This window comes from Haliotis cracherodii, unplaced genomic scaffold (assembly GCF_022045235.1).
Source record: "Haliotis cracherodii isolate W230 unplaced genomic scaffold, xgHalCrac1.p SCAF_16, whole genome shotgun sequence".
Classification (NCBI taxonomy): Eukaryota; Metazoa; Mollusca; class Gastropoda; order Lepetellida; family Haliotidae; genus Haliotis; species Haliotis cracherodii.
In genome coordinates, this window is record NW_027266271.1 from 3503485 (window position 1) to 3528179 (window position 24695).

The following is a 24695-nucleotide window of genomic DNA, read 5'->3' on the forward strand; positions in this document are numbered from 1 at the left end:
TGATAAACATACAATTCTTGGGTGACCTCTGTAGAAGGTCGAGGTCACTTGAGGACATGGCTCAAATTTCAGGAAATGTTAGTTTATTTTTACGAAAGATAGCATTGAAGATGAACTGAAAATTAATGCATCAACACAAACCATAACATTGCTATGTTAAGTTAGATGATATTGAAGGTCAAAGTCACTTGATATGAACACAATATGCATGATCTCTATTGTGAGGTCAAGACAACATTCATTTTTGATGACCCCGTATAAGGTCAAGGTCACTAGAGGTCTAATTGTGAAACATGGTTCGAATTCAAGAAATTTCAGAATACTTCATGAAAAATCAAAGATGTCACTGTCAACTATCCATAACCAGTTGTGCAAGTTATAGTATCCTGCTCCCCAAGCATCTTGGGAAAGCATAAGGCCGGAATCCTTAGCTCTCTCCTGTGTGTGCTAGCAGCAACATCTGATTTTTCACTGAGTATTATCCAGCATGGTATTGGTAGTTTGTCCCTCTGTAGTTAATCTGTATCTTCCAGTAACATTTACTAGTCGCTAGTAGTTAGGATGTGACATCTTGTGGGGCTGAGGTGGCGTCCCCTTCATTGCCAATGCCAGCTGCTGCAGGAAATGTGGTAAATACAAGATCTCTGGGGACTCCTGTTCCACCTGCTGTAAGTGCAAAGATACAATGTGCACCAGGCACCTCTGTGTCTGTTATTTGCAAAGTTGGCAGACTCTTGGAAGAAGGCCAAGAAGAAGCCTTTACGTCACTTTCTGCTGTCACTGCAGACATATGTGCTAGGCCGAAAGAAACGTTGTCTAGATCAACTAAAGAGGCTCAGAATTATTCCCAGTCTGACTCCACCTGATGCTCTCTGTTGGTGTGCATCCAGAAGCATTCCCAGGCCAAGAGGCCATGAGGGGGGACACATTGATTTGGGGGTCAGTGTCAAGGTCCACAGTGGCTTCACCTCTTAGACCACTGGACGGGCACCTCAACCTCTCTACCCCCACACTCATCAGGACCACCAATGCAGCTTGTAGTTGTTTTTCAAGATCACTGCATGGAATTCGACGAGCTATATGTATACTAGAAGTAGCTGTAGAGAGAGATCTAACATTACGGATACCAGATATATCACATGCTCTGCAGGGAAGGCTAAGAAGCGTCAAGTCTCATTTACGGTCACCAGCAGAGAAGCTAGTCTTACATTAGACCCACAGCTTGCTTCATTCAATCATGAGAGACAACTGTCCTTGTAAATTGCAAGTACGAAGCAGGTCAGCAGTCCTCTACTCAAGCTTCTGTCTTGGCTGAAAGCAGGATTCAATCTGATCATGAACTGCACAGGGAGCAGCTGGATTACTCCCCGCAACTGGGCTAAAGACCATAATTACTGGTAGTTACTGCCACACAGAACTATCAGCTCCTGTGTTGGGATCATTTACAGCACACAAGATTAGAACTCTATTTACCAGTTTACTTTGAAACTTTGTCTCTATAGAACAAGTAGTCTCCAGTTGCCAGTTGAAGTAACACAATCCGTTCACAAACTTCTGCTTACATGACTTTCAACCTGATCTGCTTAGTCGTTATTCCCTGGGTCCAATAGTGTCTGCCCAGATTGTAAAATCGGACAGCTTGGGAAGGTGAGGTAACCTTTCAATCATTATTGTCAAATTTAGAGTAGGCCAGATCATAGGTTAGCAGCTGGAATCACACTTGGAGGTCACAGCCACTGGAAGGGATGTCTTCAGAGCCAGAAGGGACGTCACTGGCGTAAGGTCTGGAAGACATTCTGAAAGGTTCATCAGATGACGTTGCAAGAATGATGGTAGATGGAAGTATCAGTGGAAGTATATTATATATTTTCTAATGTCCCTGACATCTTTATGAATTATTCCTTTTAAGGTGATTTGGTTACGATGTTTGCCTCATTTTACTCTAATGTCAATTTGAAGGACTTTCAATTTATTAGGTACCAATGAACAACTGTTAACTATCCAAGGGTTTGCTGGATGTCCGTATCCATCAATCTCCTGATGTAATAGAGATTTTGTTTTGCAGGAATTTTCGAACAATGATTGTTTATAACAGTTGTTAATAAAAATAATAGTTGTTAGTAATTCTAAGAATACTACCTCTATTTCATCAACAGTAATGCCACCCACCTTCCCCAGTATCTAAATAGCTGATTTTGGAAAGAAGTGAGCTTTCGCATCGAGTGCAAAGTGGCATGGGCATCAAGATACTATTATTTGTACAACTGGTCATGGATAGTTGACAGTGAAGAGAACTTTCTTTGAAAATCTAAGTATTTCATAGTGTAAGGACAGCCTAAATAGAGGATTTATAGCTATGATGTAATAGATAACAATGATAACTTTTGTTTGATGTCACATTAATCCAATATTCATGAATGTTTATGCAGAATGTATATCAGTATTTAAGTTGCCAGGTGAGCCTACTTCTTTTTAGAAAGCACTAGATGTATTGTCCCTAGCCGTTGAGTTGTTGGATAGAGACATTTGTCCATCATTCTCGCTACTGAACTTTGTAGGATGAAAGGAAAACTATTTTCCAAAACAAAGTAAAATACAAGATATTTAAAGTTTGAAAAATGGAAATCAGTACATATATTGGTACTTGATGTCCTGGACCCGGTTGTATCAAAGCCTCATTAACTAATGGCTACATTAAACCCTAATGATACATTAAATGCTTAATGCACCATTAGTTAATGGCATCATTAAAATCGGTTGTATCAAACGTTTATTAGCATATCATTATCTAATGATGCCTTAATGTAAGTGTCTTCATTAACCTGTCATTAAATTTGGTGTTTCCCCTAAATATTTCCCACAATTCCTTGATGTAAACACGTACGCGTTACTTCCGGTCGTCTGTCAAAATGGCATTGTATCCACCTAAACCTAGGAATAGAAACAAGAATTTCGACAGCTCCGAAATTCAGCTTATTGCCGAGTTGGTGGAGAAACACATCTCCATACTTAACAGTAAGTTGTGTAGCACCGTCACCCACGAAAGAAAGAAGGCTATTTGGGCAGACATTACTTCCTAAGTTAACGCTCTCGGTGTTTGTCAGCGTACAACAAAAGAAGTAAAAACAAAATGGACGAACATGAACCAGACGGCCAAAAGGGAATTCAGTAACAGACAGCTGGACATGAGGAAGACCGGGGGAGGGCCCTGTATTGCCCCACTTTCCACGACGAGTGTAAAGATAGTGGACATTTACAAGGAGTGTCCCAGTTTCACTGGACTCACGGGCATCGAATCGGACGATCTAGTGATGCAAATGGGTATGTCGCCTGCATTCAATAAAATATCGATACACAAACTGTTGTAAGTGTTGAAAAAGTACTTTACATGATACAACGAACTAGTAGCCTAATCAGCTGTTCATACACGTTGAACAAGGTTATGGGGAATCGGGTATTGCACATGATTTGATGATCATTAATCAAAAGGAAATGAAAAAAGAACATTTAACCAACCTTTTTGACAACACTTTCAATTAAATTGCCGCGTGTGATAAAATACACAGTGCATATTTACATTTGTAATGGTATTTCTCATCCGTTCTCCGACAGGCAGCCATTGTGGAAAGAGAAGGGGGGGCAACTCTCATTACCCCTATTCCAAACCAAGAAGTTCATGTTGTGTCTTTCGATGTTAAGTTCAAATCTTGACATTCTTCGTCTCTAAATGCAAATTTTATGTGAAGCATTTATACTTTTCATGAGAGAATTTTCTTATGACAACGAAAATTGGTTGAAAAAATATTTCACATTATAGCAGTCATTTTTCTGAAGGTGGCTGCAGACATAAAATAGGCCGTGTCATCACACAAATATATCATACAATTCTAATATATCATTTCCTTTGGTAATAAAACAAATGATAATAACCCTGGTGCCGTACCTCTCCCGTTTTAACAGTGTAAAAATATTAATTATATTATTAACTGATGTTCAATAAGTGTGCAAAAAACTTTATGTGTGTGCAGGTACGGAAGTCGCCGATGTAATTGGCTCTCCTTCGACATTACACCTGTTAGCACGGGCTTTAGAAGAAAATGTTTGCGATGTCCCTACTCAGGAAGCGTCTGTGCCCAGTTGTTCCAGCACACAGATCTACCCAGAAGGAGAACTGTCTGTCGACGCATCTGCATTACATTACGACATTAGTACCATCGAAGAGTATGTCCTGTTAATTAATACTGGAATCTTACTTCTTGCAGCAATGCTAACAAACATGTAGTGCCAAGTCCTTTTCTCTACTCGCCCATCCCTTAGATTGAAACACTCATACTAATTTTGGCCTTTAACACACGCTTATATAGCGTAACATTCACTGTGTATACACAGGGAGACTCGCATGATCCAAAAACAATGTATTTTTTCAGGCCTTTGGTCCAGACTGGGGGGAAATCAAATCGTGTCACCAAGAGAAAGGTCAAACAGGAACACATCACCAGACTGCAGTATGAGGTTTTGCTTGAGCAGAAAAAGAAAGTCATTCAGCAAACCATTTACTTTGAGCTCATGAACAAGAAGCTCCGATTGGAGTTGGATAGCTTGATGCACCATGAATGAAAACGACATCCTCATGTTTGAAATGTTACTAAGAGTTCATTAAAAAATATACAATTAGATTGATAGTGTGCTACACAGTGTTGTGTTGTATATTGTATAGCTTCAGTTGAACGAACAGGAGATAACTAACAATGTCAATTCTAATAAATTGTTATCCATCTTCTACTTTATACTACATACAAGTAACCAAACACGTATCACTTCGGTAGATTGCTGGGTGCTCTTTACGTATGTAGCTGTCAATAACGATGAGTTGATGAGATAAGCCGATCAGTTAATACATGATTTCGACGAAATTTATGTAAACCATATTCAATAAAATTAATGTGATAGACTCACTGCTAAAGATACACAAAGAACCTTACATGCTCACCGTGAAGTCTTGGCGTTGTGCAACAAATTCAAACTCATTGTATCCGTGTAGCGTTTAGGTGTATTTTTTCTGAAGGGAAATGTGCACTGTGTACACTGGACAATATTTACGCAGTAATCTAAATTTTAGTTAAACAAAGCTCGGAAACTATATCCCTTTGATTCAACACGAAAAGACAAAAGTGCACGCAAAAGATTTTGGTTAAATATTTGTAAAAATTATATTTGCACGCATTGGCAAATACATACTGCGAACACTGTCAACTATTTTCTTCAGTGACAACAGATGGTATCTCTGCATTCTTCTGTATAGTTGTATTAAAGCAGAGACAGTTTGATCATTTCAGTTAGTGAAATAGTGCCTTGTGATATAATCACGGATGCCCCGTCCATCTTCGGGACCTGTATATTGCCCTTCAATGTTACTGTCGTCCTCTCCATCAACATCCAGCATGGGTTCACGAAGAATTATCGACAGATTATGCAACACAGCACAAGCACCTGTGAAATATAGTATGATTGTTTAAAGGGTCTACAGTATTGTTATCATTCGATTTTTATGTTATATGAATGAGTGTATCCCACTGGTGTTAGCACTTATATATCGGTTATCTTCAAATGTATTTCATAGTTACAGTGTATATTATTATCTTAGTAAACTAACCAATGATGGTGCAAACTCTCTCTGGGCTCATCCTGATTTCACCGTGCAGAACATGGAAACGCCGTTTGAGCCACCCAAATGCTCTTTCTATGGTTGACCTTGTTCTTTTATGGGAAGAGTTGAATCGCTCTTGCTCGGGGCTAGATGGCTTTAGATACGGAGTCATCAAATAAGGACGACATGCGTATCCACTGTCACCGAGAATAACGCCGTCTTGTAGAGTCGTATGGTGTGTTTCCAGGTGTTGCCGCACGTTACTCATCTTGAACACGTGGCTGTCATGCGTACTGCCTGGCCATCTCGCCACTAAGTTAGTAAATTTACCTACAGAACGAGACAAATGTGGTCAATGTTAATATAAGTCAATATTACCATCGAACTTGGTTCATAATGCAGCCACTGCAATATAGCTGAAACATTGCTGATCGCGGCGTTAAACAACAAATGCTGAAATCATATCATACTATAAAGATTTGTCTGATAGCTATTTCGTTTAACAACGTGAATGGTGTCAGGGTCGTAAACATATTGTCCTTGTGACTTTGAAGGGAGGACGTTTATGCTCCATGCACAGGTTTAACAGTGACATTTGATTTGTTATTAAAAAAAATTATTTAACACACCTTGGCTGTCACACACTGCTTGAACGTTGATCGAATGGTAGCCTTTCCTATTGACAAAGGCAGGTTCGTTGTCTGATGGTGCTTGTATCCGTACATGTGTCCCATCGATACATCCGATCACTCCAGGAAATCGAGATATATTGTAGAATTCCTTTCTAATGTCGCCTATATCCCTCTCGGACGGCCAGGTAATAAACTTGGGCACAAGAGACGCAATGGCAAGGGAAACTTTCCTCACAACTCGTGAGGCTGTTGATTTGTCTATCCCTATTGTGTCGCCAGTGATTTGTAGGAAACTTCCACTTGCAAAGAAACGTAGGGCTACGAGAACCTGATAAAATGATTATACAGAGGCTAATGATAGGTTTGACAAATTTTCAAATATTTCCATAAAACTTATATCCACTTTGTTATTTATTTGGCTGCGTTTTCATTATGTCTCACTAAGTAAAGTGTTAATTATTGATATAAGATGTGCATGCTTTAATTAATCAAAAGGTTCTTTTGGCCGGAATCGAACACGCAAAACTGTTCTCTTCAGTGTTTACGACACATTTATTTTAAGTCATTAGAGTAACTCCCCCTTATGAAATTGATCATGGCTGACAACGCCAAGTTGAAAACGTATCTTTCTGGAGTGAAGTGAATTTACATTACTTTCTATTGTGAAATATATTTACAAGGTTGGTATCATTAGGCTGCACATAAGACTTTACCAACACAGACCAGTGAGCTGACCCACGTAGAAGTGCGTTTGATTCATTGTAAGGATTGCCGCTATAAATTTGGCGCTATAATAATATGTTTATTTCAAACTAGCTGAGTTTCTATTGACGACATTTACCTGTAGTTCAACACTTAGTGCGTGCGATCTTGCAGATTTGGGCTGTAATTCATCTCTCACAAGATCGCAGATATATCTGATGCTTGCCTTCCCAAAACGGTAGCGCGCCCTTACTTCTTCATCGCTCATGGATTCGAGGTGTTGAGTTCCTTTTCTGAAAACACGGTCTTTCCTTGTGCGTCCTAAGCGTTCAAACAATATGTTCGCGGCCATGTTTGTTGTTAATGACACGCTAATGATGCCCCAGAACCTTCATTAAGTTAATGACGCGCTAATGACACCACGACGTCATTAAAACGTTAATACAACTGGATTTAATGATACATTAGTTAATGAAGGTTTAATGACACGTTAATGCATCATTAAAGTTTGATACAACCGGGTCCTGGAGCATGTGTTTTGACCATGTTGACTTTCTTATCATTGCTTAAAAATGAGCTAAAATATGGATCATAAAAAAAAATGGGGAAAAAAAACAAAGCAGTTGTGCAAAACCAAATAACTGGAGTTAAGATGTGATTGTTTTATGTGCAGATGGCATACTGGAGAACGACCATTTGTATGTAACTGGTTGTTTTGTGGCAAGAGATTCACACGTTCTGATGAACTGCAGAGGCATAAACGAACACATACAGGTAAGTGATGAATTTAGCAACCAATGATATAGGTAGATTATAATAACTCTGCAGACATAAGTTTCTGCAGCTTTGGAATTTTGAGATATTGAGTAAATATATATTTTTAAACTAATCCTATCTCACACTATGCATTTCTTATTCTTTGATCTTGGTGTGGAAACTCCCAAAGTTTCCAGATTAAAAAAACACCAATCACCCCAACACATCCAATATATCGCCAAATCACCACTGTGATCATAGGTCACGCACCACTAAAATCCCATGCGACACGACCCCAGCGACCTGATCACCTGACATATCCAGCACCCTCATTCTCAATTCTATCGCTATGGTGTTTGGATGCTATACTTGAACAGAGAATCTGTTGTTGTTTTTTCTATGTAAAATTTAAATACACGACTTCACTTCTAAAGTTTACCATTTACCACGAAGAGTGTGTGGTATTAATAACGATGTTTACAGTGTTTTACCTCGTCAGAATTTTGCAAAGTGTTATGTATAGGCGACTGTTCACCGGTTCAAGGATTTGTTTACGGTTTTCGTGCATGCCTTTTTCCTCCGCTTTGGCGCACAAACAGTTGTGTTAATCCTGCGGGCTCTGCCTTCGTCTTCTTGCTTAACAAGATATTAGTCCATTCGACGATGGTTACATCGCTTTCCTTTGAGGATCGCCCTCCGTCTCGTTTGACTGCCGTAATTCCTGCCGCTGTGCCTGCCAGTCATGAATCATTTTACGATACTCTCCTTTGAGTAAATCACCATTACAGGTTATGACGATCGAGACAATGCACTCCCTCTATTCAGATTTGAATTGTCAGACAGACGATATCATCCTGAGGGTCGATATCATCACAGCTGATATTTATCATCAACGCTCTCGATCTCATCTTGATATTCCATCATAGTTTTGGCACATGTCTTATCTGCCCTCAACGTGGTCAACCTATACCATTCAAACAGAAGATTCAACAGGGGAGTTCGTCAGCTTTTCATCGGTACAATTGGCAGGTGTTTGATGTCTGAAGATGTTTTTTAACGTCATATGGGATACAAGGAACTGACTGCCTACACAACGGTTGTTTTCGTTACTTGGGACCATGTGTTCGGAAAAACTGCCGTATTTCATATTCACATCACGTCGAGATTGCGGTTTGTAAGTAAGACTACCATGCTGACTTTGGTACAGACTGAACTCATGAGACCCGTGCGAAGCATTTACAGTAGTAATCAATGGCTTTGCGTGCGGGCTTTCACATCTTCACTACTCTTTTTGTCATCACCTCGATACCGGAATGCACAGCACTTTTCTGGCGCCTACGGGATTGAATCCATCAGCTCTTTACCTATTCTACGTGTCGCCGATCAACCGGATAGGACAAGTCATCCCTCCCTTACTCAAGACGAGACTTGGTGAATATCCACATTTGTTTCGGTATATGATCCTAATGTTCTCTACGTCACTTCAAGGCACGGTTTCTGCTACTACCACACTTCCACGAGGTCCCCATTACCCTGCTTCGTACCATCAGTCAACCTGTGAACTTTATCTTCAGCCTCGTCTTCTACTAGATACAACTTCGATTTTATCACGAGCACGACCGTCAAGATTTTACTCTCGGCTTTAGAACACATTATTTGTGTTATGTGTGCTTGGATGTCGATCTACAGGCGAACTTATCTCCATGTCAACAACTCGGAAGTTCAACGTTCTACATATGGTAATAGCTATTAGACTTCGGACGACCTCTCCGCTATCCCATATTCCAACTGTCTCCAGTCAACAGACGACAGCTTGGACTTTCACAACTGGAAGGAGATACCACCCTTCATTGTTACTGCCTGAACACTACCCTTTGGAATTGCTTCGACCCCCTGGCTATGTACACAAGTGACTAAACCAATTGGATTCACACAGGAATCCTTGATACATTTTCCCTGGACGAAGGGATTTAAGCCCAAATAAAAAAAAATTACTCAGACTACAACTGAGTTTCACCATGAAATTATTAACTCAACTAGGTTGATTAATAAATTATCAGAAGTCCGTCATACAACCATTCCAGGATCTCCATTCCTTTGGATCAGGTTCCAGGTTTTTAAAGAGCCAGACTAACATCCCAGCAACAGAACACATTGAGGAATCACCTCTTGTGATGGACAGTGGAATCGATTGTGTGCGCAGGAACTTGTTTAAACAAGCCGGATTACAACAACCACCTAGCCATGAATGCCTAACTTTAAGGTCGGGGAGCTCACTTCAACTTGCCAGTAACATCAGGCCTATGGTCAGAAGCAGTAAAGCTCTACCACATCAGTTATTTGGAATACAAGGCAGCAGTCAGTGCAATATTTCATTGGGCCCCACCAACGTCTGATGATCAGGACACACAATTCAACTGTGCCATACACTATAAATCTTCAAAGCATGATGAAATCAGAGGCCCTCCTGTAGTTGACTTTTCACCTTTGGTAGACAAGCTGACTTAACTATGAAGGCAAGACATATACCTGGAGTGGCAAATGGATTAGCAGACACCTTATCCGGACCAGCCAAACCATCACCAACAGAATGGAAGCTACAGCAAGCATTCCAACTGGCAATAAAAGAAAAGGTTGTCCTCTAATGACCCATTTGCAGATAACAGTGCGTCACCAGTGCCGAAGCCACTAGCCTGGTCAGTCGATGCTCTGTCAATATCATGGGAGGGCCTAAACATGTATGTGTTTCCCCCACCAGCCTTGATACAACGGATACTACAAAGATCCTGCACACGAGCTACCTACAACAGCTCTTGGTAATGCCTTCTGATCGACAAGAACTTGATTTCCAGATATAGATCTAGATTAAATTAGCAGGGAGTCCAAACTGGTCACATCTAATGCGACATCCTAACTCCAATCAGGCCAATCCAAGACCAGAATTATATGAACTTCACGTATGGAGCTTATGAAGAGCAGTCTCGTAAGAGGATATTCTATTAGAGCAGCTAAGGCAGATTCCTTAGCACTTCGTCAATCAACGAGAATCTTTATGATGATAAATTGTAAAGTTTTCACCAGTTGAAAGATCCCAGGTTTTTCTGCAGCCAATTTACTTACCACAAGTAGCAGATTACCTGTGCACTTATGAAGTACGAGGAATCTTAAAGTTCAACACTGGGCACTGACTGGGCAGCGATCAGATCTCACTACTACTCACTAATGGGATAAAACTTACTATATTTCCCGAACCAATAGATCTACTCAGATGTTTCAGACTGCGAGTATTTCAGTCGTTACCATGACTTCGAGCTCCAAGATTTCCGCTGTCTCTGACCTGCAGACAATGTTTCGCTCATACTGCCTTTAAGGGACTACCACCCCAGCTGCTTCCAATTCCCATGAGACAAGGGCAGTGACTTCCACCTTGGCGTTGCATAGTAATTGCACACTCTCAGCCATCATGGAGGGATGTTTCTGGCGTTCTGATATGCCTCCACTTTGCCTTTGCCTCCCACTCCTTTTGGAAATCTCAGTTGCTGACGTCCAAGGTCACAGCAGCACAGATGAGGATGCCCAACGGACTACAAGTCCCAAGTCTGGTATCCTGTATATACTGCAATAATTTCATTTATTGCTTACGTTAATCAGGTTTCCAGGACAAGCTCAGTCAGCGAGGGTATATATGCTTGTCTGTTGGGACTTCGGTCTGTCAATAGAAGCCACCATCTGAAGAGGCCATTGGTTAAATGGTGTCCCGATCTTCTACCTGCTCACCTCTGTCTTTGCGCATGTGATGTCTCAGTAGCTGATTGATGACCTGTGTGAAAAACGGGTATCATCGTTTGTTTCCTCTTCTCGTTCTTACCTTATTCAATCTCTACTTGATTTTAATTGGTTGACGAAGTGAAAAAAAGAGGTGCCAAGCTGGTCCGCCTTATGTCCTATTGTATGTGTGAGGTCTGTCTTGTAGAACCTGCTGGCCAGGGACGGGTGTTTGTACAAAACACCTCCTACTATCCGGGGTGAGGTTGAAGTTATGACTGAGTAGGTGTCGCCAGGCTCTTAGTTACGCGGTCGTTTCTTAAAACGGTGTCCTGTGTGAAACCATGGAACACATGATTCCCTGATGACATGATGTATATCTCTTGGTAGCTTAAAGAGGGTTTTTTGAAGCAACCCTTACATGAGTTTATCACTAATCCTTGTAAAATCCTTTGAATTTTCTTGATTAGTTCCAGACGGTTGAGGTCCTTACAGGCTAGGATATCTGTGCCCCACCATCCAACTGTGGGGTAAATGTAAAGGATAAGTTTAAAAATTTGTATATTTTCTAATAAATTGTTTATTTATATACTTATCCTATCTCACACGCTAAATGCCCACCCAACCATCCCCGCATCACAGTTACACCAGCCTGTACGCTCTAGATTGAGAATGAGGGTGCTGGATATGTCAGGTGATCAGGTCGCTTGGGTCGTGTCGCACGGGATTTTAGTGGTGCGTGACCCATGATCACAGTGGTGATTTGGTGATGTGTTGGATGTGTTGGGGTGAACTTTGTTCTAGGGCGTTTCCACACCAAGATCGAAGAATAAGAAGAAATGCATAGTGTGAGATACAATTTACAAGTATGCTTAGTAACATGTTTTATTATTTGATTTTTAGTTTGGCAAACAGAAAATAAACATGGGGTGCCATGGTGGCTATTGTAGAAATCATCAAGGGTGACTTAAATTGTATGAAATTTTATTGAAGTTACTGGTAAATTTGACATGTATGCTTTGTTTTGGGCCATTGTTGAGAGATAACTAGTTTGTGGATATTGGCATACATGGCATACAAAATACTTGTATGCAAAATTGAATATCAACAAATCTTCAAACACAGTTGTTTCGCATTGCTTTTACTACAGGTTACTGTTGGTGGCAGTGGCAGTTTAATACACACAGTTAATACCGAATGATCTAGAGTTCCTTGGTGTCATGTGCATTTCTTTTTTTAGGAGAAATGCTTTTATAGTTTCTGTATCTGCCCAAACTATAACAAAGAAAAGTGATTCACACTCGTTGTTTTGAGGTAACATTCTTGCATCAATATAGAAACATGGCTCCCAAAATTTACTTACCTATAACCTGTGCTGGCTGTAACACGCGACTGTGCTTGTCATAAGGGGCGACTAGAGAAATTGGGTGGTCAGGCTCGCTGACTTGGTTGATACATGTCATCGTATCCCAATTGCGTAGGTCAATGCTCATGTCGATCAGTGGATTATCTGGTCCAGATTTGATTATTTACAGACCACCATCATACAGCTGGAATATTGCTGAATGCGGTGTTAAACAACTAACAAACAAACTTACATTTTTGATCCCAGGCATCTCAAAAAACATTATCAGCTGATCACAGCAAGCACGTAACACTAGAAATACCAGTCAACATATTCGAACTGAAGTATGCAATTTTAGTCCCTTAGTATACTATCTTGTTATAAAAACATGTTCATTGTGTATCTGGACTTCTGTTTTTTAATATATTTTATTAAGTTTATTCAAAATTTCATTCAACATTGTTTCAATTCATTTAGGCGAAATTCTATGTGAAGTGATTGGAAGATCGCACAACTCACCGTTGTTTACAGCAACCATGTTCATATTACCACTATTGATGCTTTGAAATGAACTTTAGTGTATAGAAAATGGATATATACTAGTATATCATAAATGCCACACACTGACTCGCTGAAAGTCATATTTGTTGTAGTTTGACTATTATGTGTCAATAAAAAGTTATCGTGGGCGTGGGCGTGGGCGTGGGCGTGGGAGCATCGATGGTGATTGGTCAAATTGTTCCTTACGAAAAAATATCCGGCAATAGCAATCACCTGCATCATAGTGCTACACTTATGGTTATTAATTTATTTTACATATATATATAGTAAAGATGCAACTAAAATAACAAGATATTGGAATAAATTCCTGATAAAATAATTGTTTCAGATACAATTCTTCTGCTCATTGTATCAACATTTTTTAAAGTCATATTATTGGGTAACTTTTTACTGAATCATCAGTAGATTCCGATGAACGTGTGTACAGCCGATTGCTACTTCCGGCTTAGTTTGCAAGAAAATAAACACAGTAATCTTAATCTCTGCATATGAAACAATGACAATCAGAACAGGATATACAATTTAATCGATAAATCATCATGTCTAGTGATGTTTTATCTCAAATTTCAAATTTGTATTGACGAAGTTTGATTGTTATAATCTGTTCGTTTCCCTGAATTTGCTGAAGGGATACGATGTAATATTTTTCTGCGGAAGACAAACACGTTTAAATTTCAAATGTTGGGATTTTGTATGCTTTGGTGACATGCTTCATTCTGATTCGCTTTATAGACGGGGTATATAAATTAGCATCAATTTCACGCTAATTTTTACGAGACAAATACAGATGTAAATCTTAATCTCTGTGTATGAAACATTGTCCCGCATACAGTACACAAATACCATTGAATATCTAAAACAGCATGTCTAGTGATGTTTTATGGAACATTTCATGTTTTCATTGACAAAATTTGCTAACAGCAAAACAAGCACACAAACTCCTATTGTCACCATGGCCATAACACATGAGATGCGCAGTAAAGTAGTGTGCATGAAAAGGGAAGTAACTGCAAGCTGTAATGGATCGCATTGTTTTTAAGTATTGTAGCATTTCACTGTTGGGGTTTTGTGTTTAGGCGCAGAATATTTAAGGATTTTTATTTGTTTTGAAAATGGCAATTAAAACGAAACGTGTGGCGGACTTTGTGATGATGAGGCAGTGCCTGAGAACCAATAATATTTTTTTTTAGCCTTAATCTCTGCATATAAGACAATGCCTTGGAGAGGAGGAAAAACAGTTTAAATGGTAAAACATGTCAAGTGATGTTTTACATCAAATTTCATATTTTTATTGACTATGGCACTCTAGTTTGCTCTCTGTATGATGCTCTATCTTGTGTATTATAGGTGAGAAAAAATTCCAGTGTTCAGAATGCAACAAACGCTTTATGAGGAGTGATCACTTGTCAAAACACATCAAGACACACAACAACCGCCGCAGTGGTCAGCAGAATGCAGTATCTAGTACTCAAGGTAAATATTTCTAACGTCTCAAGTTCATTTGTTCTGGAAAGGTACCCCATTATTGCAAGCATCCATAAACTTTCCAAGTAATCCTAACATACTTTGACTAGTGGATAGAGTGGAAGGTAAGTGGTTTGATACCTGTTTTTTCCAGGCCTTGTGCTCGACATTAAGGGATAAAACTGCAGCATGGTATCTCAGTGGGCTAGCACTGTAAAACTGGCATCAGCCACATTCACACACACACACACAATCTGTTTTAATTAAGAAATTCATCAGTATAGGAGATCTATAAGGTATTATAACACTTTAATGTATTTAGCAGCCTAGTTTAAGGTTTGCATGACTTCTGATGGGGATTTTTCTCATGCCCACTTCACAAAGATTGACATTACCTCTATAGACTTCGTCATGCAAAAGACCTGGGTTCAATTCCCCACATGGGTGCAATGTGTGAAGCTCATTTCTGGTGTCCCCCGCCATGATATTGCTGGAATATTGCTAAAAGCGGTGTAAAACCATACTCACTCACTCTTCTAAATGGCCAAGGGAAATTTTTTGGCACAAGGTCAATGGAATGAGAGATAAACTCGCATACTAGTTTGTGGTTACACTTTCTCAAAAGGACTGATGCATTTATCAGGAAATTTGGTGTATACCTTCACTCTTGTATGGGATCCTCCTTTGAAAATGTTTTGGTGAAGATTTAAGTCAAAGGTTAAGGTCAGTGCTCAGGGTTTTGTAAAACACCTCTAGTCATAACTCATATTTTCATACCATCCTTTACGGGTCTAAATGTGAGCGAACACTGCTTGGCCCAGCTATGTGGCCAAAATTGCATTGCCTATAATTATTAATCCATAATTAACAAATGCTAAGGCCTAATTGACGGAAACGTTGCCACCCGACCAACACTGTGTGTCTAAATGAGAGTGAACCTGGCAAATTGCATTGCCAAATTTAATTGTTACTAGATTCCAGAGTGAAAACCTTGGAAAGACTGGGTTCCAACTGGTAAGAAGGTAACCCAGTCTGGGTTCCCGCTGGAAAGCAGGTAACCGGAAAGCCTAATTAGTATATAGATTAATATGAATTAGGATGACATAGGAGGTAGCCCAGAAAAATCACACCCCTTAGCCCTGGGCTGTGGATGATGATAAGCCTGCCCGTCATGATTGCCTCATAAGAGAGAGGTCTAACTTTTATTATTAACAGTTAGTGGCAACTGTTTTGGGATGGGGGATGATGGATGAAAAGTTTGTTATATCCCGGAGACGGTTGGCTAGCCGCCTGTTTAGCTTAGATCGGCTCATTGTCATAAGAAGCGACTAACTGCATCGAGTGGTCAGGCTCGCTGACTTGATTGAAGCATGTCATCAATTGAATTTAGCTGGAATATTGCTGAGTGTGGCGACAACAAACAAACAAACCATTTCCACCTTACGTGGGTCACGGCATTGTGCCAATAATGGCATGGAAGAATATCCCAAAAACAAACATGGGATACGGCAGGTGCGCCTGGATTCACTTGATGGATGTCTCCATATCAAGGAGGAGCTGGCTTGTCTTGATCATGTTGATGGTGCCCAGGCTGTATAACCAGAGCTGAAGGGCTGCGCCGTGTTTCCTCAACCTGAGCATCTATGAACTGGTCCAGTTCATTCCACCTCAGGCCACCCCTCGCCTGTAGGGCACCAGCTGAGGATGCTGTTAGGATAGCTGTTGCCTTGCCCTTGACATGAAGCTTGATCCCACCATCCAAACTAGAAAGAAGTGTACTGTAGTGGCATTTGGCAGTTATTATCCTGCCTCGAAGTGGAAGGGGGATATAGGAATGGGTGCCGTCTGTCTGTCACATTTCGTTTCCGGAGCAGATCTTGAAGACCGTACCATATTTCTTCACCAAACTTGGCACATAGATAGATCTGGTGGTGAACTGGTGCCTTTTGATAGTTTGGGATTTAAAAAAATAATTTTTTTTGAGTTTCCATGGCAACGACTTTGATTTAGACTGAAAATGGCGGTGGTCCTCGTTTCTGGAGCAGATCTTGAAAACCGTACCATATTTCTTCACCAAACTTGGCACATAGATAGATCTAGTGGTGAACTGGTGCCTTTTGATAGTTTGGGATTTAAATTTTTTTTAAAAATCGAGTTTCCATGGCAACGACTTTGATTTAGACTGAAAATGGCGGTAGTCCTCGTTTCTGGAGCAGATCTTGAAAACCATACCATATTTGTTCACCAAACTTGGCACATAGATAGATCTAGTGGTGAAATGGTTCCTTTTGATAGTTTGAGATTTAAATTTTTTTTAAAAATCGAGTTTCCATGGCAACGACTTTGATTTAGACTGAAAATGGCGGTAGTCCTCGTTTCCGGAGCAGATCTTGAAAACCGTACCATTTTTCTTCACCAAATTTTGCACATTGATAGGTCTAGTGGTGAACTGGTGCCTTTTGATAGTTTGGGATTTGTTTGAAAAGTTATTTTTTTAGTTTCCATGGCAACGACTTTGACTTAGACTGAAAATGGCAGTAGTCCTCGTTTCCGGAGCAGATCTTGAAAACCGTACTATATTTCTTTACCAAACTTGGCACATAATGTCATCTCACAGTATTAAATACATTTCCTTTCTTGTTGGTAAGTTCTGCATTGCTTGAGTGTATGTTCCTCCAAAAGTGTCATGGACACAGTTGTTCCATTCACTGACTAGCTTCATACAGAAACACAACTCATTACGAGTACAACAGTGTAACTGTTCTTAAACCTACTCAACTGTATTAACAATATATATTCTTGTCAACCATACTCTGTATTTCACTTGCTTGATAATTGTGTTAGAACCTACACCAAAACCATCGCTCCTAATTGTAATTAAGAAGTTGTTCGTCCATATGTATCATCCTTACTCATTACAAATTCAGTAACACATTCTATCATAAACTGCAGATGGAAAAACAACACCAGTAATATGTTTTTTTTAGTGCTGCAATTAGACCATTTACAAAAAGGCCCAGTGAACATAGTTCACAGGAGCTAATGCATTGCACACATCCGACATGTCATATTGGCGGGGGATGTGAGTATTTCATGCTTGTTATTTCTGTCTTAATTATGGCCAACTAACGTGAAAAATTATTTCGCAGTTAGACATATATAGTCTCAAAGATGCTAAGCATTTATCGAGGTACAATTTACCTTCCAATTGAATACCCAGCAGTTCGAAATCATGTGGGTGCATTGGTATATTTCTGAATGCTGACTTGATGTAAAACTTTGCAAGCAGCACCCCCTGTCCCAAGTGTTGCACCATTTGTACAGCTTCTCTAAACTTGGCATACGAGATGGAACATGCTTGCGGATCTATGTGGCTGTTTATAGATCCCCCTTCAGGATAGGACAAATGATGAGTTAGACGAAAATCATTGACTTTCTCACCTTGGCATTGTTGTGAGTCTGACAGTTTCTTTGGGATGAGACCTATTGAAGAGACGTGCAAGTTAACAAAGGGCATAGCATTGCCATTCTGTTATGATCCAGTTCTTTTTTAAGCTTTTGTCTGACAATGTCTATCCTATCTTCATGAGTCACTGACTGCTACGGGTTCATGGGAGCCCCTGTCCTTGAAAGCTGGTCGTGGCGCCATGAGACATCTTGCTGCACTTGCTGCATCTGTGGGAGTATTCATAGCTGTACTTTTTGCACCCATGATATATGTTGAATGTGTAGCATATGTTGAGTGCTGAGTCTGAAACACTTGCTGAATTAACCATGGACCTCTTGACACCCCCGACTGCGGGATCATTTTGATCATTTGGAATTGCTGGTCATATTGAACCCAGGCATCAGGACCAAGTCTTAGTGCTGCTGAACAGTTTGTCTCAATGTAAGAGAGTAGACCTTGCACCATATGCAGAGTGAAATTTTTGGCGAGGTATATATTCATTTAAATATGGAATGCGCATGTCCAGCTTCCAAGTGGAATGTTTCTTGTTGTCACTTTAACAGGTTTGAAAATCACCTTACCTGCTGTATCGGTGACCATAGTAAGAGCTTCACCCACTTTGATGCCACCATCATTGTGTAGAAGCGTCCCGATGTCAACAGTCTCACCCCACCATACTTTTTCCCTGGTTTGTTGTTGCAACAATAACCTCGGAGTTGAAGGCAAAGGATTCCCCTGAAGGAAGATTTTCATTGGTTGACATGTTCAGCATTGACACGTCACCGGGAACCTCGTTCTGAAAAGACGGGTTAACCCCACATGGCCCGCATGCAGAACGAAAATGCTCAGGAACACTAGCAGGGCCAATAATTCTTACAAATCCTCTACCTCTTTTACATCATTGCCATATATCCTGTATTTTGGCTGCAGTAACACCAATCTGAAACTTAAGGATTTTCAACTGGAGTCCCCTTCACTATACAAGATGTGTTGTCCCCAAAATAGCACTAGCAGCTCACAGCTCTTAAGTGCGTAAGGTGGGAAAAACCTTCACTTCTTTCCTGTGTGTGCTGGAGTGAACACGTCCCAACAAAAGTAAATGATCTCTCTAGCACTTAGCTATTATCACATTTGTTGCTATACTTTCAGTATTTTGTTATTCTAAATTAATATATTACTATATATTGGTTCTGGGCTCGATCCATGTGAGTATTGATTGTGATTGTGTTTGTTGTTTTCCATAACGACCCTTCACAATGGCGTCCTCTCCCCTTCAATCAGCCTGTCACAAGTGTGGCAGTTTTATGATATCTGGCAACCCTCATCACAAGTGTTGGAAATGCAGAGAGACTTCTTGTACAGAAGATGATAGTTGCACACTCTGTCTCCCATTCTCCAAGAAGGCATTCTCCAAGCTCAATGATGTGCTCACCACTTCCAAGGTGGAAGACGACATTTCGCAGTCTGACAATGAGACCCCTCCACCAAACAACCAACCAATTGCCCACAGCTGTCTGTGACACCGAAGCAACCCACATTTCCAATCGCTGGCTGGAGCAGCTTTTTTGCTCAGCAGAAGGCCGAGATGTCAACTCTATTTGAATGTCATCTTTAGGGCTCTATCACTGGAGGTAGAACGACTGAAAAGACTTGGTTCCGAACAGATACAGAAGAATCCCCAAGCCAAGAGGCCATATGGCAGATTCCCATCAACCTTCTACCTCCAGCGCTACAGTCTCTTGACCTCATACCGAAGTTCTCGTACTGGCATCATGGAACAGATGTTTTTTGCTGCAGTTGCTTATTGAGAACCTACACCATAGGTCGCTGGGGGACAGTACGATTACGACATCTGCCAACCATTCTGACCCACATCCGGCAGCAGAGCCTACACGCATGGAGATAACAGCGGACGACGTAAACAGTCCATCTTTGCATCCTGACAAGTTGATGAACATGCATGATCATGAGATCATCCAGACAGCCGTGCATAGTGCCCCCCCCCCAGTGGTACGACAGTTGAATCACTGCAACGTGAGATTGCTGAACTCAAGTTAATGGTGTATGGACGCTGTCAACAACCCACAGGCCATTCACAAATTCACAAGTCAACCAGACAGAAAGTTGCAACTTTACAGGAATTAATCCTATCACCTATCACCAATCCCCCCATGATGGATGTGCCAACGGATTCCATGCCACATATCAATACAGTGGCACCAGCAGTTAAGAAGAAGATTCATGAGGGTAAATACTAAATACAAGTTAGCATTGTTACTTCTACCTACCCAAGACGCTGTAGAAGCCAGGGTGTCGGAATTTGATGGGAATGTGTACCAACTAAAAGATGACCTCAGGACTAAAGTACTCACGGAAATGGAAAAAAAATTGTTTTTCTCAATTTAAAAATAGACACAAAGTGTTACGTAGCTGTAAATACGAAATAACAAAACTACTCGAAAAGTACTAGTCTGGATTTACTAGTTTGATCTCAGTGAACAATACAAAATGTACTTTACAGGAGGTAATTTGTCGGCACTTTCAACATTCAAAAATAAAACTAAGTCCAAACTGACATAGCAGAAAGAGACTATAGGCATTATGCACCTGTTCTCACCTGTCGTCAAGGTGTCATAGGTCACCTTGATCTACTTACACCTGGTTATGCCCTGTTTCACAATAGTCTGTTTTATTCACATTTTTACACACTTTTACGTGTAAAAAGGCATAAAAACATTTGATACGCTGTATTTGTGCCACGGCCCAATTAATACTAATTTAGTTGTTTGAATATTTACATATTTTGTATATTAACTGCAATAATTTAAGATCTGAGGTCGAAAAAACAGGGTTTTTTTAATTTCCGTGAGTACTTTAACAGATCACTCACTTTGGGAGAATTTATTAAGGCCTTCGGAATATTTAAGGATGTGTACTGTGAGTGTACTGTCTTCCCCAAACGTGATTTAGGTTCTAGCAGTCATCAGTTTACCGATCCAACACTGAGGCACAGTCTTGTAAAATATTGGACAAAATTGAGATCCAAGATTTATAAGTTTATTACTCCTTCCACGCCAGTGTTCATGGATGTATTAGGTAAAAGGCTACAACAAGACAATACAAAGGAATTACCCCTTATGCAATAAGGAAAACACACATGTACGTGGGTACTTGTACTACCGTGTGGTGGACTTCATATAAATTACGAATCATCATAGCATAGCATTAATACTGAAAGAAGCATCAGAGCAATCATTAAGCTTCAGTGAACATCTATAAAAACTATGTGGTGATTTTAAGTGCGCATCATAAAATTTACACTTGGTTTCTGATGCTACACGACACAAGAATTTTCACATACTGAATAAACACAAAATATAACATCCAAAACATATCTAAAAGGTTCTTAACGATATAATTAATAAACTTACACTATGGATGGCTGAAGTTTGACTTGATAAAGCATGCAATGCTTAAAACCAATGTGGGGAACCCACGGGACTAATGTTGCTGTTGCGACCGATGAACGTTCTAAAACTAGCACTTCCAGTCCTAAGCGAAGCGCATATTTGAGAACCACTAAATAAAAAATCACTGTTACTTGTAACGGCACAGTGAGCATAACGATGCTAAGAGGAAACAACTTGATGGCCATGTGCAAACTGTCTTTGAATTGTCTACTATTTATGGCGGTACAACACATTATGACTATCATAAACTATTCACATCAAGAGTGGCATGGTATGCTGAGTAAGGAGTACACATTAGATGGGATATGTGTGAACAACGCCTGTATAGTTTGTGTTCTTCAGGACTGCGCTCTCGAGCATGTGCCATGTGTCACAGTATCACTCATGGAATGGATCTCTGTCCCAACATTGTCGAGAATTCCTATCGGAAACCACCCATAAAACAGGAACGGACTATCATATACGACAGGAAAGCAGGGACTCCAGGGGCAGACCATGAGTTCAGAAATATGTGAAAGAACTGTGCAATAATTTCAATGACTTGGGGTGTTCACGCAATCCATGCCCCTTCCTCCACATGTGTTTGGCTTGTAATTCTGAGAAACATGACCACAAGAACTGCAAGCCTGAGAACAAGAAGAAGAATTGGGAATGTGCAGCATGGTATGCATCATTTTTATCAATTAGACCTTACGGCTGTCAATGTTGAAGCTCTTAAACATGAACTGCAACTACATCCTGACCAGTCATTTGCAACCTACCTGACACAAGGTTTAAAGCACAGTTTCAATCCCATGATTGGATATATCCCGCAGGAGACTGTTGAGTGCCGAAATAATCTCAGTGCTAGGAAGGAACCTTTATCTGTGTCCAAGGCTGTTCAGAAGGAAGTTAATCAGTTATGTATCAGACCTTTTGATGTATCACCTTACCCCATCTATAGGGTCAGCCCTCTTGGTCTTGCCCATTTCTGGTGTCCCCCGCCGTGGTATTGCTGGAATATTGCTAAAAGCGGCGTTAAACCATACTCGCTGACTCACTCACTCACTGTTCGACGAGGCCAGTTCCGGAGCCTTAAACAGACTACAAGCCTTGATGAGGATATACAAGAAACTGCAGGCCGCTTCTTCCAGGAAACACCTTCCTATCTTTATTAAGTAAGATTGTGTACCAACTAGTTTCGGGTATTTTCTGACCTTATGATGGCTTTGTGTTGGAATACGTGTGTTTGACAGCCTTCTTTGGCTTTCTTCGATGTGAAGAATTCACCTGCTCTAATAAGTTTGATCAACGAGTTCATATTATTATGGGCGACATTGAATTTGATCATTATAAGAGAAAATGTGTCCTAATGCTGAAAGCTTCTAAGAGCGATCGCTTCCAGAAAGGAATACCCATTTCCCTGTTTGGCTACAGTACTGGTATTTGTCCATATACTTGCTTGAAGAGACTACATCACATAAACACACAGTGCAGAGCCAAGCCTTCAGATCCATTGTTTGTCAAATGCAACCTTGCAGCGCTCAGCAGAGCTTCTTTCTTGTACTGGCCGAGCATAGACTTAGTTAGGACAGGTTTTGATTCCAAAGAGTACTCTGGACATTCTTTCAGAATTTGTGCACCTACTACGGCTGCCAGTGCATGCATCGAAGACCACCCCATTAAGACGATGGGCCATTGGAGTTCAGATTGTTTTACTCGATATATACGTACTCCGGAAGCCACTCTGAGCCAAGCCCAGAGATCTTTGTGTAGAATGTAGACTTGTCATTACTACGGACTCTTGTGTTACTGTGTTACTTTATTCAATCTGTTGATAGCCTACTGTCCCTTAAAGTATAGGAGTCAGCATTCCACTAATTATAAGGACTATGTGTCACGCCTTTATGTTTGTGTACCATGGTGACTATCTTGTGTTTATACTTTGACTGTAGTCTACTCAATGCTGGACATTATGATTATAACGCTGTGATGATCATGTGCGGGCTTAGGCCCATATCCCTCGTACAGACTTACAGGACTGTGTACGTTGAGACCCTTCATCACACCTTGGACTGTGCTAGACTTACCTGGTGTGTTTAGACCCATTTAGTGTAGATTCCATGTGTAGATCATGATCATCTCGAATTCCATCCTTTGGGGGCTCATTTGGGTTTCACAAATCATTCCATATCCTGCATACTGCATAGGAATGGCTTGTGGCCCCCAAAGTACCTTTCTTCCAAATTTACAGTGCAGGGCCGGCACGGTGTCAGGACTAGTTCATTACCTGCAGGATAACTAGCATTCATTTAATCAGGTCGGCATGACCCTTACCTCTTCATTCATACTCGCAGGGTTTTTCATTCATACCTGCAGGGTATGTCTTTTTATGTTAGCAACTGAGTAGCCCCTAATAATATATTGCAAATGTTATTAAGAAATATTTTCATGAATCCTATTTGTTTTGTTGTCACTGCACAAAATGTAAATTCTATGTTTTTTACATTTCCCCATGTTCCTAGCTTCATGGCGTCCCCTACCATGTCCTGCCATAAATATATACTGAACAACAAAAGTTCCTGTGACATTGAATAAGATTTAATGGAAAGTTATATTTTTTACCAAATCTATAAAAAAAATCGGTTTGCAAGAGATAAAAGACTCCTGTAAGTGTTCAAATGGTTTAATTTGCCATGCCGGCTTCAGAAAATGCGTGATTTCATAAAAAAACACACGAACATGCCAAAATGTCAATTTACAAATCAATAGCGTGTGTGTCCACCTCTGGTTGCGATGCAAGCAACACATATTCGTCTCATGGAATGGACCAGGCCTTGCACAAAGTCCTGTGGGATATCTGTTGATATCAGCTGGAGCATGTTTCGAAGTCCCTGGAGTGTCTGTGGAACACGTGGTTGACGTC

At 40.4% G+C, this 24695-nt stretch overlaps 1 protein-coding gene and 1 pseudogene across 1 annotated transcript in view; both read left to right on the plus strand.

Moving 5' to 3' along the window:
• LOC139463732 (transcription factor Sp4-like) overlaps positions 1–24695 on the plus strand; it is a 40742-nt gene that overhangs the window by 10446 nt on the left and 5601 nt on the right. Inside the window, exons 5-6 of the mRNA XM_071244981.1 lie at positions 7655–7755; positions 14756–14881. Of these exons, the coding sequence (XP_071101082.1) occupies positions 7655–7755; positions 14756–14881 (227 nt within the window). The remainder of the gene's footprint in view (positions 1–7654; positions 7756–14755; positions 14882–24695) is intronic.
• LOC139463342 (nuclear apoptosis-inducing factor 1-like) lies at positions 2658–4618 on the plus strand (annotated as a pseudogene).